Genomic DNA, 18,054 nt, shown 5'->3' with positions numbered 1-18,054 from the left:
CACATAGAGGCAACCATTCACTCACACACCCACGGGCAATTCGGAGTGTCCACTTAACCTCTGCATGTTTTTGGACTGTGGGAGGAAGCCGGAGAACCTGGAGAAAACCCTTGCACGGACAAACTCCATGCAGAAAGGCCCTTGTGGACCCACATGCAGCTAAATATCCTCGTGAACTCATGAAGTTTTTGTGTTAACTCCCCCTAATGCACAAGAACGTACAATAGCTGTGTCAGCTACACTCTGCAGCGCACGTGAGCCCCTCTGTACAGGCACAAGCCCACAGGAAACCACAGAATTCCCCCATATGGATGTGCTTACATGTGACATGACCTAGTGCCTATGTAAGAGGGCCTGCGTTTGGACGCAGGGGGTCAGAGGTTATGAGCAGATAATAAATTAAAGTGTGAGGAGGATTTCTGATCAGTTTGCTGATGAAATGTTGTTGACACACAGCCAGCAGTTGACGCTGAATGCAGACATGTATAGTCATCAGGGTATAAATGTGTCTGTGCGTGTGCAGTAATTCCTGTGGCTTTATACCTTGTCTTGACTGATGAGTTCCTGGTATGGGATGTGGGCAGGAAGATACGTGTGCAGGAGGGCACAGAAAGCCAAGCCGTCGCTCCAGCTGCTGCTGAAGTTGGTCACGTCGATATTCTGTGGACAGAGGGGAAAAAAGCAGTGACGGCCGAGGGCAAATGGAGAAAAATGAAAGAAAAAAAACACACACACACACATCACAAACTGACCAAAGTCAATATCACATAATGATAATGAGTTGAAAGTACTCAGAAGTTGTGTGGGAGAGCTAATATCCTCTTGACAACACGAGCGGGTCATGAGAAAAGCAATTAGGTCCGAGAACCACAAGAGACAACGTGACCATTAAACTGTAATGTCATGACATGCAGCTCTGAGCCTTTCAGAGTCCATTAACGCCTGGTTGCGTTGCCTTTGGTTGCATCTTCTTCTTAGATTCCCCCTCAGCCGCCAATTATCTTCCCTCTGAGTGACAAACATGCACTGCCGCACGTCCAGTCGGCTGTGTTATTGTGTGTGAATGTGTCTCACAGAGAATCGTCACCTCTTACACTGTACTCAGTATATTTACGGTGATGATAAGAAAGCTCAGGAGGAACAACTTCCTCCAGGCCATTGTTTGGAGCTGCAGGCTCCTGGCTGGACAGATAAGTTATTTCCAGTGTCTTCCTCCCGTTAGCCCTCTCGTGAACTTTAGGAATACAACATTTTCTAACATTTTATGGACCAAATAATCCAGAAAATCATTGACAGATAAATTGATTTCATTCACCCACTGAAGATTTATTATTATTATTTTACATAGTTATTGCCAAGAAAAGGTGGGTTGAGTCTCTAATATAATGTAGATACTGTATGTTGATTAAAAAACATGGAATTGACCAAATTATATTTAAAAAATGTCATAATAATAAGTCATAAAGGCATCATAAATACCATTTCTGTCATCTTAAGTCTAATTATTTGTATTGTAGCAGAATTTGACCATATGTATAGACAATTCCATTGTTTCTAACACGTAAATATTCTTGTGTAATACAGACCATAAACTGTTGTCACAGAAATATGGATTTGATTTATATCGTGACATATATAGATATAGAATCATATAAAAAAGTATACTGTGATAAGATATCACCCAGCCCGTCATATCACAGCGGTGTCATGATTACATAATTTCATATATCACACCTTTTTTTCCTGTATCTATGATATACAGTATGATTTTTTTATTTTTTATCATCCTGTTGACCTTGAAATTTGATAGATTCGGTACAGAAGTTAATCATGTGGAGTTAGTCTGCTAAGTGCATGGCTATGTTGCCACAGTGTAATGAATTTAAAGCTCCTATATTAAACTATAACACCAAATATTAAGAAGTCAAGGACCACAAAGGTGCTAGGCTATCCTCTGTGGGTCATGCACAAACCATCAAGTCCATCTATCCAACGGTTTTAAAGATTACACTCATTAAATAACTGATAATTAACATTGGCACCAGTGGAAAGGTTAATGTTTGGTTATGTTCAAACAGAATTAGTAAGTTACACGTGCTGTAACAAATCAGAGGTGTTTACATCTGATCCAAATCATAGTTGAAGGTGGAGTGAAAAGCCATGTCTCATTAAGGTAATGGTAATGACACACATGTTCAGACACTCTCCCAGGAAGTATTATACGACACTGCGATTGGCCTTTTGAGAGTTTCAAGGATGAAGAAGAGATGTCCAAACCCTGGTTCAGCAGTCACAACCAAAATTGACCCTAAGTGTGAATATGTGAGTGGATGGTTGCTCGTCTCTGTTTGTTGCCCTGCGTTAGACTGGCGACCTGTCCATGACGTACTCTGCCTTTCACCCTATGTCACTTGGGTTTGTCTCCAGCGACCCTCATATGGAGGATAAAGCCGTAGAGTGAATGCAGGAATGTGTGTTTGTACACACAAGATAAGCTCCAGCCATTTACTAAAAAGTCTTTGGATGCCATGTGTTTGTTTACTGTTTCTCTAAAGCCATAAATCTAATCAGTGACAGATCGACACACGTGACAAAAGGTGAATGTAATTAAGTCACCGAGAGAAAAGGAAAAACAACACGACTGTGGGTCCTAAGAGCAGGAATTCAAAAAAAAGGCAAAACGTCACTGAAAATACGAAAATATGGTATTTCTGATTGACTTCAAGTTTTTTAAGGACCTCCGTTCTCTCATCTTAACATGACATCACTGATATGAAAGTTCAGATTTCACTATAAACAAATGTCTGTTACATTCAAACCATCATCAGATGACTACACACAATGCTGGTTCTCAGTGTTTAGAGCTTCCTGCGTGCAGACATTCCCACTCTGCACACAGGAGGTGATTTGTTTCATACAGCGGGAACAGTGACATTGCGCTAGTAAAGTGAGACGACTGAAAACACAAAGAAGCCCCAGTTGTTGAGCATTTTGACCGAATAAATGCCTCTTGTCCCCTCAGGTCTGATAGTATTGCTTGACAGAGCCTGTTTTCAGCATAAAAATAACGTTACACCATTTCTCTTCCCAAATACCAAAGGGATGTAAAACAATAACATCAACAAGAACAAATTCTGAAAAGAATTTTAAGAATTTTTACAACACGCAGAGGTTTGAGGTAGCAATGTTAGTTCTTTTGTATTCTGTTGAAGGCACTTTGAGATGTTTGTGGGTCGTATACGACACGTTTATCTCATTTCAAAGAGCAACAAATGCTAACATCGTGCAGCTTTGGGATTTTATGCACTTTGAGTTGCCTCTGAGATGACAAACATGTTTATTTTTAATGTAAAAGTAGTTACAGCTAATATTGTGGTGGTGCAAAGGACAGGTATGACCAAAACATTTTTATGACTAGTTATTTTATTATTATTATTTAAATGCACTTTTTTTGCACACAAAGTGGCCCAACTGAGTTTGTAATTGAATAGTCCTGCCCTAAAAGCTTTTAACACTCAGAGACATATTCACATGTCACCACAGTACTCTACTTCCTTTGTCCAGTTTAAACCGCTCCACAGTGGCGTCAGAGCTCCTCCACAAATTCTCCCTCTGAATGATGGTTCAGCTTCTCGGCTTTTAGCTTAAGCTTGCAAAATTGCAAAACCTGCTTATATCATAGTCCGTCATTGACAGAATACTTTTGCTGTGACGCCCAAGTATCTGCTTGAGTGTGTACAGCTCATCCAAGAAATTTTATCATTATGACTTTCCCCGGTTTATCATGTTGTCAGCTGTAATGATGCTTTGTCATCACTGCAAGAAATTCCCAAATCCTACTGACGCTGCCTTGTTTCTTCTTTACTTAATAGAAAATACAACACTCTCTTTTCATGACAGACATGTGATTTACACCAGTGATGACACATAATATTTGCCTTAACAGGCATTCAGGCAGAAGGGACACACTAGTCTATTATATTATTGTATGTCAATTTCTTTTAGAATAAAAAAAAAAATGTTTGTATTCAGAAACAGAGCCTTTTAAAAGTTATTTCAGGTGAAAGCATTACGCTTCCGTATAAATCACCACCAAAATGTAATAATTTCTTCCTTGGGCCATAACCTACATCTCCAGAATGCTCACAAACAGACAGAAAGAAGAAGACAAAAGCGACCAAAACCGTGACCTCCTTAGGCTGATGTAAAAACCTAGCAAATATATCTTTTCCTACATGTTCCACGCCAAACTTTACTTTTTAGTCTAGTGGTCCTGAGACCCGCAGATCTCCTCCCATCTCTACAGAGAAGAGGATGAGAGTAGCTGAAAGCCATCCCTCGTCCCGTCGCACATTCAGCCACAGACTCATCCAACCACAGGCCTCTAAGCACTTCGCCTCCTTTGTTCCATTAGCCATCGGACTGCACAACACAAACACAGCTTAGACTTCGACTTTATTATCGTCGTTCAAATTGTAAACCAAACAGTGTGCAAAAGAATGAGGTTACTTTTCAGTGGCTCGGAATTTGTGCCGAATAAATAGGTAGGTTAAAAAAAAAAACAAGATAAAGAAGAAATATGCACAGTAAAAAATACGTTTGCACATACTGTATTAAAAAATGACTGAATTCTAAATTAAATCTTATGTATCCTATATTTTGCTGGGTTTTTCTTTTGTTTTTGTCTTTTATTACATTTTGCTTCTCTTTTCTTCTTTATAGAAGTGTTTTTATCTCCTGGGACAGCCCACCACCATTTACAGAAGTGGCATCCTCGCTCAGTGTCCTCTATACCATGTCCTCATCGACCTCCTTCAAAGAGTTGAATGCATGTGCAGCAAGAGCTCGATCCGTCACCTTTTCTGACCTCTGGCCACAAACTTATCCACTGTCACTTTGATGTATCTAAACCTGATATGTTCAGTGGCTGATAACGTGCATTTTAAAGGTTTACGTTAAACCAACTGTTAATGTCTAACTTGAAGCAAGAGGCAAAAGTCACACAGTCACAGTGGGATCTCAGCAGTCTCATGTGAAAGAAGCCAAATTTTAATCCTGGGATGAGGAACGCTGGAAAAGATAATAAACTGGCCATACTAATGTTTAAACTGATTGCACTGAGTAAAGGTGATAGAATAACAACACCATCTATGGTTATGTTGAACTCCTATTACCCCAGTAAACCCAGGTTTAAACAGGTTTTTGACCATTTAGACTTTGTTCAATCAGTATCTGTTCGCTCCGGTCGAATGACTCCGCAGTCCACATGGGTTTTATCGACTTTGGCTCCGACTGCTATCAGTGGGAACTCAGGACGTGCTATAGTTCCCTCTAAGTCTCCTTCATTTTGGGAAGTGATGCAAATTCCAGTGCAACACTACCATGCGCATTCATTTTGCACATGCTAGCCTAGCCGTTAGCCATGAATGTTTGTGCATTGGCAGACCAACCGCTGGCAATTTTTAGTAGGCTCAGAGGGGTAAAAAAAGAAAAGAAATCCCTGGTATCTGCTCATTTTAGTGTGAGAGAGGCACACACCATGCATCCATCCATATTCTACTGCTTTATCCTCCACTTGAGGGTCAAGGGGGGGGGGGGGTTTGTGCTAATCTCACCTGACATAGGGCGATAGGCGGTATGCACCCTGAACAGGTCACTAGTCCATCACAGGGCCACATAGAGACAAACAAACACCCACTCTCACAATCACACTTATGGTCAATTTAGAGTGTCCAATTTACCTAATCCCCATATTGCATGTTTTTGGACTGTGGGAGGAAACCGGAGAACCCTGAGAAAACCCACGCACACACATGGAGAACATACAAACAAAAAGGCTCTTGTTCAGACTAAAGGCAGCTTGTAAAAGTCACTTTGCCCATGACGACCTCTTTTATTGATCTGCGGCACTCTCTGCATCTGGCAGAGTGATTGGCCTTGAGATCTTGGTCATTTTCTTTAATGAGCCAGAGATCTTGGAATCTGCATTTCCGAGGCAGCACATAATCTGCTCTCTCTTGCTCGACGTTACTCGCTCATTGTTCTGCATGGAATCTCATGTCAGCGGCGGAGAGAGAGACAGTGTAGAGTGCCCACAACACCGCTAGTAATTACAATGTAACGTTTTTCATATTCACCAACTTTCAAGGATTTCAAGGACCTGTTACTGCTGTGTATTTACAAAGGTTTCAAAATAATCCCTCATTACATAAAGTATACATTACATTTTGGTCAAAATCATCTGCATAAGAATGACTGCTCTTCTGTAAAAAAAAAAAAGAAGAAGAAAAAGACGGACAATTTCCCTTCCATTTACACAGATGCATCTGACAGAAGTCCTTTCCTGTCTATTATGTCTGTAGGGCAGACGTGTGCGGTCATGTCAGCTCACATTCCTCTCATAACTGCCGCCTTTCCTCTCTTAGCTGGCTCAGCAGCACCGCACACACCACCGCCGCCGCCCGCTACGTGTCTGTGATGTGTGTCTGTGTGGTGTATGTGCACATTAGCACGCATGGACAAACACTCAGGCACACAGAGGGAGTGACAGCGGGTTAGTTTGACCCCAGAGACTCGGACAAAGATAGACAATGACAAATAAGCTGATAATTGAGGTTATGAAGGGCAGTTTTTGTATGTATGTGTGTGTGGGAGAGTTTGTGTCCAGATTTTCTTGACTCACAAAGCAATAACTTGCCATCAAAAGGACCACACATTTTCCACTGTTTTGTATCCAATGTTAACTGATTGGATTTTTTGGAAAAGTTTAAAAATGTTTCATTCATAAAGTTTAAAACTACCTCTTCTATAGTATAGTAGTTCATAGACTATTTAGTCAAGTCAAGTCAACTTTATTTCTTAAGCACATATAAAAAAACAACCAAAGTTGACCAAAGTGCTTTATAGACCTAAGCCTTAAAATGTCCATCTGGATTTTTTTTTTTGCTTATTTTAACCATAAAAGTGCCAGAAAATGCTTTTGCCCATTTTTCCAGAATAACTTTTTAATATCTGGCAGTCATTTACAATTTACTGCGTGTTAAAATAGTATATTAACAATTTAAATATATTGTTTATGGAGAAAGAACACTGTAGTTGTACACGAACACCAGATTTTGCATGTTAAATTTGAAATATGAACCGTATAACAGTATTTAAAATAAGATTTGTTTGAGTTTTTGACTCAGTGTCCAATACCAGGCCAATAAAAGGGAAACTATGCATTTTTTCCAACTCCCTCCTCTGGTGACAAAGACGCTTGATTCTCCAGCTTCCTGCAACAGCACCAACATATGTTTACCATAATAAACACACGTTGGCTTTGATTTGCAACTTTCAGAAACTGTTGGACTTTTTTTGATAGCACAAACCATCATGTAATTATGGTAATGCAAAGTGCGCTTGCTGTTAAAGGGTAAAAGGCACAGCAACATAAAAGGTATAAAATCAATAAAAATATAATATAAATATAATAAAATAAATAAGTGAAATGGTAAAAACTACATAGAAGTGTCCGGGTTGACTGTTTTTATCCTGAAGTGAAGAGGTGGGTGTTTAAAAGTGATTTAAAATGTTCAGTGGTGGGGGCAGGTTCCAAAGTTTAGGGACAGCTACAGAGAGACATAATCAAACAGCTTACAGCCATTTAAACTTGTAAACTACATCAACCCAAACATTCTAGGCTGATTTGGGCAATTTCAGTTATCATTTAAATTTTTATGTGACATTAAATGACATAATCTGACCACTACACTGTGAAAAAAAGAGCCATTTTCTGCATGATTTTCCAAATATGACCAAAATTGTACATTCTGTACATGTACTGTATGTAAGCACCACTGTATGTTTGAGCTGTGGGTAAGTTCAGGGAGGGAGAGGATGAGGGTCAGGTGGTGAAGTTTGAGCGGGGAGAAGCATGAATGCTAAAACAGCAGTGGACAACAACAGCTCTCTGGGAGCCGGCTCAGAAAAGCAAACACAGCATCAAGCAACAGGAAGTGTCTCGCTCAGCAACAAAAGGCAGAGCCGTCACTTTTTTTGGGGCTTGGAGGGAGAGAGAGAGTATGAGATAGAAGCATTAGACCAAGAGTGATGAGAATCAATGAACCTTTAATGTAAAAAAAAGAAAATACCAAGGATACTTATTTATTTATCTAACATCAAGCTAGTTTAGAAAGAAACTGCTCGAAAAGGTAAAAGTGGTGGAGAGTTGGTCCTTTTTTGTAGATGTATTTCCTTTTCATTCTTTTCACACATTTTACAAAGTAAACAAAACAAAACTAAATGGTTTGAATGTATATAGCGATTTTCTAGTCAAAGCTGCTTTAGACTATCATACAGGGTACTGTATCAATGTGCATCTATCATTTCCTATCCCTCGTCTTTCATAACCGTTCACAGGCTTCACACACAGCCGTCAGGAGCAACGTGGGGTTAAGTGTGTTTGCCCAGGGGCACATATGCCTGTAGATTAGCAGAGCTGGGAATCAAACCCACAACCTTCGAGTGGAAAGACGACTCGCTCTACCACCAGTGGTGGAAAGTAATGAATTATATTTACTCACGTTTCTGTAATTGAGTAGGTTTTTAAAATTGTGTATTTTTATTTTTACTTAAGTATGTTTTTTTGGAAGTACTGTACTTCACTATGTTTTAAATCACATCTGTTACTGAGTGAAACAAATGTTTGCCTGAATTTAAATTAAAAAAGAATTCCCACAATGGAAACTTTGGCAGTGAATGATGAGGACATGTGACTGATGAGGACAGGTGACTGATGAGGACATGTGACTATTAAGGGACAGGTGACTGATGAGGACAGGTAAATGATGGGGACATGTGAATGATGAGGACATGTGACTGATGAGGACATGTGACTGATGAGGACAGGTGACTGATGAGGACATGTGAATGATGAGGACAGGTTAATGATGACGACAGGTGACTGAAGAGGACAGGTGAATGATGGGGACATGTGAATGATGAGGACATGTGAATGACGAGGAGATGTGAATGATGAGGACAGGTGACTGATGAGGACAGGTGAATGGTGAGGACAGGTGACTGATGAGGACAGGTGAATGGTGAGGACAGGGGAATGATGAAGACAGGTGAATAAAGACTGGTGAATGATGAGGACAGGTGAATTTGAAAGTTAAAGCATTTGTGACCTTTGACCCATTTTGACTGATACATTATGTGTTTACATATTTTAATTTGTAAAGGTTTGCCTTTAATTAAAAACAATTAAGGTGAGATTTGTGTCCCTTGTCCTTTTTGCACGACATAAGAAAGAATCCCAACCTTGTTTTGTTTAAAATAGTGGTATTTTGAGTTAAGTAGAATATTTCAGTCCTCTTTCTACCTCTGTGCACCACTAACAATAATTTCAAATGATTTGTTATATGGTGTATAAAGTATGTCAATGGCAATTTCTTGTCCTAAAAACAACAAACAAAAAAGTTCCCACACCGCAGTGTTTCGGTGCTCAGACCCTTCTTTTGGCCTGATCAGGTCTAAGCACTGAAACATTGCAGCAATAGATAAGTCCATGCACGTTGGGCAGTGGATGGGATCTTTCTGTTTTTTTATTAGCATCTCTGAATAGATGTGCAAATATTGTTTTCTGATTAACAGTCCCAAATCCAAAATCATAAAGGATATATCTGTACAGTAGAGACGCTGAAATCAGCTTAAGTATTCATTCTAAGATCTGCCGCCCTCAGGAAGAAGATACAGGTCCATCCAGGCCTGTACCATCAGGCAATGAGTTTGCTAAATGAACACTTTACCCTCTCTCTCATCCCCCGCCAGCCCCAACACATCACATCTTCCACACAACGACAACAACTGTGAACTGGACCCGCACTGCTGCAGCACCCACACCACATCGCACTACTCTCTATAATTCAACACTATCTTGTGCAGTTAGTGATCAAAATGTCTGGTCCTAAAAACCATCTCCAACATATTCACTCTATTGTTCAGGCTGTTCATGGGGCTGCAGCTGCAGAGGACATTCTAGGTCAAAGACACATTGTTTCCTGCCTGGACAATGTCCTCTCCGCGGTAAACCATTTATGAATGGAATTTGCACATGAGCTGGAAATGAGCCGGTCCCTGCTGTACACGTCGCAGACAGCAACCTAACACCTGAATCAAGAGAAGCCATTGTGTGTTCTCTGCATGAGTGGCAGGTCGGAAGCAGCCATTATTGCAATATTGAGCTCTTACTTATAGATCAATAAGGTAATAAACACCAAGCAACGATGCGACGTGCTGCTTGGTGCGCAGGATAACAGGGACACACACACATTCACACACACACACACACACACAAGGTTTGTTAAAAAGTCATCAGTCTAAAGGGGTGACACAGGGTGGGATCAGGCCTGGGAGAGGAAGACAAGTGAGTGATGAAGTCTAAGAGAATCACACCTCCACTGAATGAATAAAGCAGCAGCAGCAGCGAGACAAAGAACCAGGAAGGACATGTAAGAAATAAACAACAAACAACTGGAACCATTGCCTTGAATTCCTATGCCTTATGGCACTGAATGTTTAACATTTCATTTCACACTTTTTATCATATCATTAATAAGGGTGTCATATTTAGGAGGGTTCATTGGGCAGAAATTGTTTGTATGGTGACAATCTCAGCTGACATTCAACAACCATTCACACACACATTAGATCAAGGCAGCAATAGCGTTATTTTAGACATTAAAGAAGCAGAGAAAACTGTTGTCGGAGGAAACAAGGAAGAGGAAACAACCGTCCGACCAATCGAAAATTCGGAATTTGGTAGGTGTGATTTCCTATATTGTGGTGCATTTTTGAGATGGCCAGCTGGAGATGGGCAATACCTAAATTTGTTCAGATCCATAGCCTTTCGCTTTTTGACTTAATGAGATAGTGACTTGCTCACATGCCAAAAATGTTTTGGGGCTCCCCTCTAATTCAGAATTGAATTATTCATTCATTCATTCATTCAATCATGTCACTTGTTTAAGTTATTTAATGTTTAAAAAAAACCCCACTAGATTGGGGGACCCCACAAGGGGACCCCAAGTAGCTGCTTAGTTGCTTATGCCTCTGGCCGGCCCTGGCTCCATGCCTTGTATTCACTAGCTCCATTGAAATTATGAGTGTGTATGACTGCAGGTGCTGCTGTTAGAGAGAGAAAGAGCACAAAGAACACAAGAAATATTTTTTCACATCCGAGAGTCATTTGTCATCTTTGGTATGACGAACCTGAGCATTGAACACCGCCCGTCCTCTCTAGAGGCGATCACTCTTTTGTGACCTTGACCTTTGACCCATGGATTCTAGTCAATTTTGGAGGAATTTTCCCTCAAGGTGTTCTGTGATCACAAGGATGAGATGTTTACACACGTCGGAACATCTAAGGAATGCGTGGATGGACACCAACTCTTTAAAAAGGCCGACAGGAGATAAAGAAAGGAGCAGCAGGAAAGGTCACGGCGTCAGTGGAGCAGAGCAAAGCTGTTTTCCATTGATTCACTGCATCTCAACATATAATGAATTCAGTCCACACGCAGGACAAGATTAAGGGAAGAGTCATTCAGGTCGATCAGCACAGATCTTAATGACACCAGTGCAGGTCCAGTTTGAAATTGTGTGGGTGGTTTATTGGCAGAGCTTGAATTCACTAGCATGCGTACGTTTGTATAAGCGTACAATTGCTTAGAATAAACCTTTTATACTATGTACTTAAAGGCAAGAGGCCTTGCTTTCTGAGGCCACCATCTTGTACCGCCGTGTTTGAACAGAGGGCCAAGAAAAGAGAAGCAGAAAACACAAAGAAAGAAAGAAAGAATGAGCTGACATCTTCTTTGGTATAATGAAGGCCACTGTACTTCCCAAACAGGGAGTAAAGAAAGAGAGAAAGATAAAAGGAGGGCTGAGTGGAGGAGTCTTCTGTTTGATGGTGACATCAAAGTGGCCTCTCTGTAAATACCACAAGAAATTAAGACTTCTTTCTTGTTCAACATGCTTCAAATGAACATATTTCTATGCTCATTCAATTAGACAGTGCAGCTTCGCTTCCCTTTTCTTGCTATGGAACTCATTTAGCTGCACGTCTCGGTCAAGCCTAGATAATCCAGTCCTGCTGAGCACGTCCACTTACCAAAAGTCATAGGTCACTCAATGTTTTTTTTTTGTTTAGTTTTTTTTAAAGAATTTCTGTTCTCTGCAGATTTAAATGCAGGTCTGATGAAGATGTCAGAATCTGCATTTAAGAATGGCAAATTACTGGAAATGGGAACGTGTATGTTTACATGTCATTTTCAACTGCAGTGAGAGCTGATGATCAGTTATGGTTAATGCAACATCATTAGAAGTTACAGTAACGATTACTCTTTGAATTTCATCTCTCTTCCCCCCCCCCCGATGTCTGACCCCTATTCCATGCTCGCCTGGAGGTCCATTCCTGTTTCTTCAATGGCTTTTATGTGTGTGTGTGTGTGTGTGCGCACACGCGCATGTCTGTAAGAGAGTTTCCCAGACAAGGCCGGATAAGCTGTGCTCTGTCAGGCCCAGTTGATCCTCATGTTCAGAGCCTTTGCTCATTGTTCCCATCTTGAACAAACAGTGCATTTATTTTTGTTTGGGTTCTTTGGTTAATTGAGAGGGGTTGGAAAAAAAAAAAAGGTTTAAAAGTGTCCAGAGCTGTCCTAAATTAAGACATCAAAAAGCCTGATAAATATACAGGAGGAGGCCTGAGTCTTTCACTAACACACTGGAGACTTGAGAGAGCCTTTGCTCAGTGAGTTCTGAAAAAGTGGGAACACAACAGCTGCTTGTGATCACAAGACAACAAGAATAAGAGTTTATAGCACCTCAAAATGTCTCAATTAAATATCAAAATGGCAAATAAGGAACTGACATATTACAGGACAAAATTGTCCAGTTGGATTTATGATAAAAGTGTGGTTTTGAGTTTCAAATCTGGCAGCAGTCCGGCTCTGACGTGCATCACGATCCCATGTGAATGCTAATTTTCGGTGAGAGGCCCTTTTAGTCTCTCCCACAGGGCAGAGTCAATCGTAGCCAGCTTAAGGTCTTCACTGATCGATCTGTGCTTCCCAGAATCTGACATTTGAGGTGTGGCATCGGCTGTCTGTGCTCACGTCTCCTCCTCCAGAGAGTTTAACGCAGGTCAGATCCAGCTGCTCCAAGAACTGGTTAAACACACCACTTTGCACATTTGCCATTTCCCCCTGAGGTTCAAGGGCTCTTCTCCATGGTGACCGCACGGCTGTCCTGCTCTTGTGTGTGTGTGTGTGTTTACTTGCATGTCGTTTGCCTTCTTCCCCCTTTCCTGCTTTTCCTCTCATGTGCTGTGGTAGCTGTCACAGTCGAGAGTCATCCACACACATAATCACACCAATACACACACACACACACACACACAATAGTGGCTCAGCTGGATGCATGAGGTAAGGCACGTAGACCATGGTCAATTATTTGAATGTCACCAAAAAGAGAAGTGTGCATTTGCAGGGCCTCATTACCTCATATAAAACAATGGACAAGATAAACCAAAGGTTCATGTTGTGATTCCATTGATTACAGTAAACTGACTATAATCCCACAGATTTACTGTGCCCTTGGGAGCCATTTGCACTTGAATTTCAAATAATCCCTCGACGTGCTACCGTTTCCTCTTTAATTAGCCTACTGTACTGTTATAGGACTGTAATAACGACTGGCACGATGCTGACCCTCCCGTTGGCTTTGTTCTCATCCAACACAGCAGCTTTTCGGGGGCTCGGTGCTGGCAGATGAGCTCGTTTCCCGACTCTACCGTTTGGAAACAAGAGATTAAATGGAAAGTGAACAGCAGTGGTCAAAGCTGCCCTTCCAAAGTGACCATTAATTATGTAGGCTGAAGACGCCAACATAAATTACAACTGGGAGAGTCTATACTGAAGGGCCAATTAGTGTTGAGACATTACCTCTGTGACCTTAGTTCACAGCAGAGAAGAGAGGGACCGCATGGTAAATGTGGACGTATTGATAAAAGCAAACCTCACTAACCTTTATCAAAGTATTACATGAGCACGACAGAGAAGAGGCGGGGTGGAAAAAGTGAGCGATGGGACGTCGTTGTACGTCGGACGCCCCCGGTGCCATCGACGTCACGGAGCTACAAACTGTGTGACAGTGCCTGTCAGCGTCTCTGCAGCCGAGACGTGTACTCGGTGGACAGAGGGTTGATAACACTTCATAACGCAAAACGGTGACCTTTTCGCCACACGCATGAAGCTCAACACGTCCTCTGACAGTAATCGTTTCCTTTTGTTTGCCACAAGACCTAAGAGGACCCTTGTGGGCACAAATTTTCTGGTGCAGGATGCTTAATTTAGTTTAAATGGATGTTTAAATGGACACATGTCCCCGCTTTCTTGAAAACAGAAATCCCTATGGAAATTAGGGGAAGAATGAGAAAGCTCATGAGGCCAATAACAACCATTCTTGAAAAACATCTGCTGAGAGTTCAATGCCAAATGTAGAAATTATTTGGCATATCCCTCTGATTCTTGATTTCAGGGCCTTTGATAAATATATAAGAGAATCTAACTCATTAACTTTTCTTTTGTGCTTGATGTACAGCACCGTGTAAAAGTCTAAAGCTTTATTGTTGGTCTCGCTGACACTATGTGATGTGTCTGAAAGTGAGCTTCCAGTGAGTTACTCGTTACTACCAAATAACATCAGAAGAAGAGTAGGTAATGGTCTGCATTTATAGCGAGCTTTTCTAGTCTTGATGAGCTGCTTTACAATCTAGTTTGACATTCACCCATTCACACTGTCATTCAACAGTGTCTCGCTCAAGGACACATATAGACTAGCAGAGCCAGGAATTAAACCCACAACCTTCCAGTTGAAAGACAACTCGCCCTACCACTGAGCCACCTTGGCTCAATCATTACTCCTCACTTTTTAAATACTTTTACTTCTAAAACTCAAGTACATTTCATATGACTTTTAATGCTTAACCTCAACAGTAAATGTCTTTTACTTTAAGAATTTTACTTACTTTTTAATATTATAAAAAGTGACTTCAACTTCTACCAAAGTCATTTTCTGGTAAGATACTTGTACTTTTACTCAAGTATCCCTTTAAGGTACTTTATATCAGACTGACAGTTTTTTAAAAAGAAGAAATCTCTGACTGATTGCAAGTGCAGAATAACTACTCGTATTGAAAAGTGCTTTTAACTTTTTTGTTTGTCTTCTTTCTTTTCTCATGAATTACTAGTATCTCATTCATTCTAATGCTTTTAATGTAAAGTGAATTTGAGTTTGTGAAAAGTGCCATGTAAATATAATGTATTATTATTATTATTATTATTATTACTATTATTTATTCTATATTCAATATTGTGCACATGAGGAAATGACTAGATAACCGGGTCAGGTGGACAGACACAAAGAACAAAACATTCGCTTTGTTTTGTTCATTCTTAACCAAAACAGATCAATATGATGTACCATTATGACAGTCTAGTTGAAGGCATTTGTTCTGAAAAATCTGCTTTTTTTTTTTTAAAAGTTAACTGGCCAATTGCACTCACCAAGGATGAGTGCTCCAATCAGGAGCAGTTCCTCCAGCAGGGGACTGATTATACCATGGACTGGAACTCTCCATGAAGCCAAATCACCTTACTGCATTCCTGATACTCACGAATAATCACACTGGTACTAAACCCTTTGTGAGGGGATCATAGGTTCCATCGTTAAACCCAGACCGCCATTTGTAATTCCCTTATGGGTTTAAGTTTAAGCTGTGATGAAGACTGACTTAGTATGGTACACTTAATCAAGTATAACGCTTTATACTGTGTCTTATAATGTTTCTAAATGACTTTTTATGTTTTTTATTATTCATTTATAATTTCTGGGGTGTGCAGCACTTTGGTAACCTGTTGTTCTTCAAATGTGCCATAGAAATAAATTGGATTCACCACTCACTTGTTCATTATGTGGCAGCAGCCCAATGTACAGTATTTAGTGAGCATCGAGCATTACAATGTGGAAGAAAGGTGATTTAAGTGACACTGCATGTGTCATGGTTATTGGTTGAGTATTTCAAAAACTGCAGATCGATTGGGATTTTCATGCACAACCATCTCTCAGGTTTGTCGTAAAAGGAGAGAGCAAAATGCTTTGTGGATCACAGGTTTAAAATGATAGAGAGGCACCAATAACTATAAACGTTACAGCCAACGTATGAAGAAGATCCTCTCTGAAAACACAACACTTTGAAGCAGAATACCACAACAGGTGCCACTTTGTGACACCGCAACCTTATTAGATGTACCGAATAAAGTGGCCAATGCTTTTTTTAATTATACATAATTGAGTCTGCAGAGCAAAATTATATATATATATATATGTATGTATATATTGTTTTGATCTGGTTCCATTTTTTAATCAAAGTGTCAAAGTTGTAATTCTTGCATCGGTCAATGTAATTTTCTCGAGCAGCTGCCTCAGGCTTATTCCTCAGCACTTTGTCTCTAACTGTTGAGCACGATGAGCACCCAGCTGTGGGCGGACATTGGCAAATACAAATACGGCACCAGTGACCTTGTATCCTAAGGCGACGTCTTTGGACAAACTCCAGCTGCCCAATGTCGGGATTTGAGTCATGACAGCTGAGACGTGACTAACATCTAATCTGACTCAGTCTACAGGTCAGCGGCCATATTATCTCATCCGCTTGGATGTTTCCATCACAGAGAATCTGATGTTTGTGTTTGAACAGCACACACAACGTGTGCCCGTCAAACATCCGAACTGAGCAGCGAGAGGGTGAGTTTAAGTTCACTGAGCAAGGACGAGATGGTCCCCATCCTCTAATCCCACTGTATTCCTTATACTAGGTGGGGAGGAGCTAAAACCAGGTGATTGTCCGCATTTGGCTCCATAGACACAGGGAACGACATGAAAGCACGGGCATGAACAATGGGGCATTCGTTTAAAACAAGACAGGGCTTTATCATTTATAAATACACATGTGCATAAATCCTGCTATAGTCTGTGTTTCCATTCCCTCTGCACCACAGTGTATTCATATCTCCAGTGAGACGACAGCCAGGTCAATGGTGCGTCTGCAAACACAGTGTAATAGCCCAGTGACGGCTGGGGAAACAATAAATGGAATTACCCGCGAACCTGAGGGCATTCACGGGCCAATGCTGCATGTGTGCGACATAAAGGGAAGGCGGGGGCCATCACCTCACTTTTAAATGAGAAACCTGAAAAGCACGAGACTGAAATAAAACTGTCGGACACAAAGATGAAGAGAGAAACCTAGTGTTGGTAAATGAATGAAGCCTGCCTAGTATTTGAAAGAGGTCTCTGGCCTTTGATCCCTTACCGGATAGCCTTCTGTTTTCTTCTGGCACCACTTCAGTAGAGCGTTCCGCTTAGATCCTCCATACTCCCGCGCCAGAGCAGCCAAGGGGTCCTTTCTTTCCACACTGTCACCAGGGAGGCACAGACCACAGTCATGCAGAGAGACAGCGAGAGAGAGAGACGGGAAAAGAGAGAGACGGGATAAGTTAAGGCAGAGTGCAATGTCTCTGAGAGTCATTCAAAGTGTGAGAAATGTAGTATTTGACAACACTGTTAACCTGTTAAATCTCTATTTCTTTCTTAACAGCATTACGTCCTGTACGTTATGAGAAATTAGGAAAATATGTGAGAAGGTTGTGGGATATTTTGACGAGAGACTTGCGATAAATAAACTGGAATAAAGGAATTGAATTCATAATTTCCATTACGTGGACATTAAGAAATAAACCTGTAAATGCCCCTCTTCAAACAATTGTTGTGGTACCGTCTCACACATTCATACAGCGCATCTATGTGCAGCACATGTGCAGACATGTAGACTAGCAGAGTCGGGAATGGAACTCACAACCTGCCAGATGCTCTATAACTGAGCTGAGTATACATGAAAATGTATGTCTATATAGTCTGTGTGACAGCTAACACGTACCATGACGGATGAAACCA

At 40.9% G+C, this 18,054-nt stretch overlaps 1 protein-coding gene across 4 annotated transcripts in view; it reads right to left on the bottom strand.

Moving 5' to 3' along the window:
* The window catches only part of specc1 (sperm antigen with calponin homology and coiled-coil domains 1), a 77,684-nt gene that overhangs the window by 9,383 nt on the left and 50,247 nt on the right, over window positions 1-18,054 (bottom strand). For all 4 annotated transcript variants that reach the window (XM_058627039.1, XM_058627040.1, XM_058627041.1 and 1 more), the window contains 2 exons: window positions 17,414-17,516; window positions 544-660 (listed from right to left, as the gene is read on the bottom strand). In XM_058627039.1, the coding sequence (XP_058483022.1) occupies window positions 544-660; window positions 17,414-17,516 (220 nt within the window). The remainder of the gene's footprint in view (window positions 1-543; window positions 661-17,413; window positions 17,517-18,054) is intronic.

Source organism: Solea solea, chromosome 4 (assembly GCF_958295425.1).
Source record: "Solea solea chromosome 4, fSolSol10.1, whole genome shotgun sequence".
NCBI classification, from domain to species: Eukaryota; Metazoa; Chordata; class Actinopteri; order Pleuronectiformes; family Soleidae; genus Solea; species Solea solea.
This window is presented reverse-complemented; position numbering and strand designations above follow the sequence as displayed.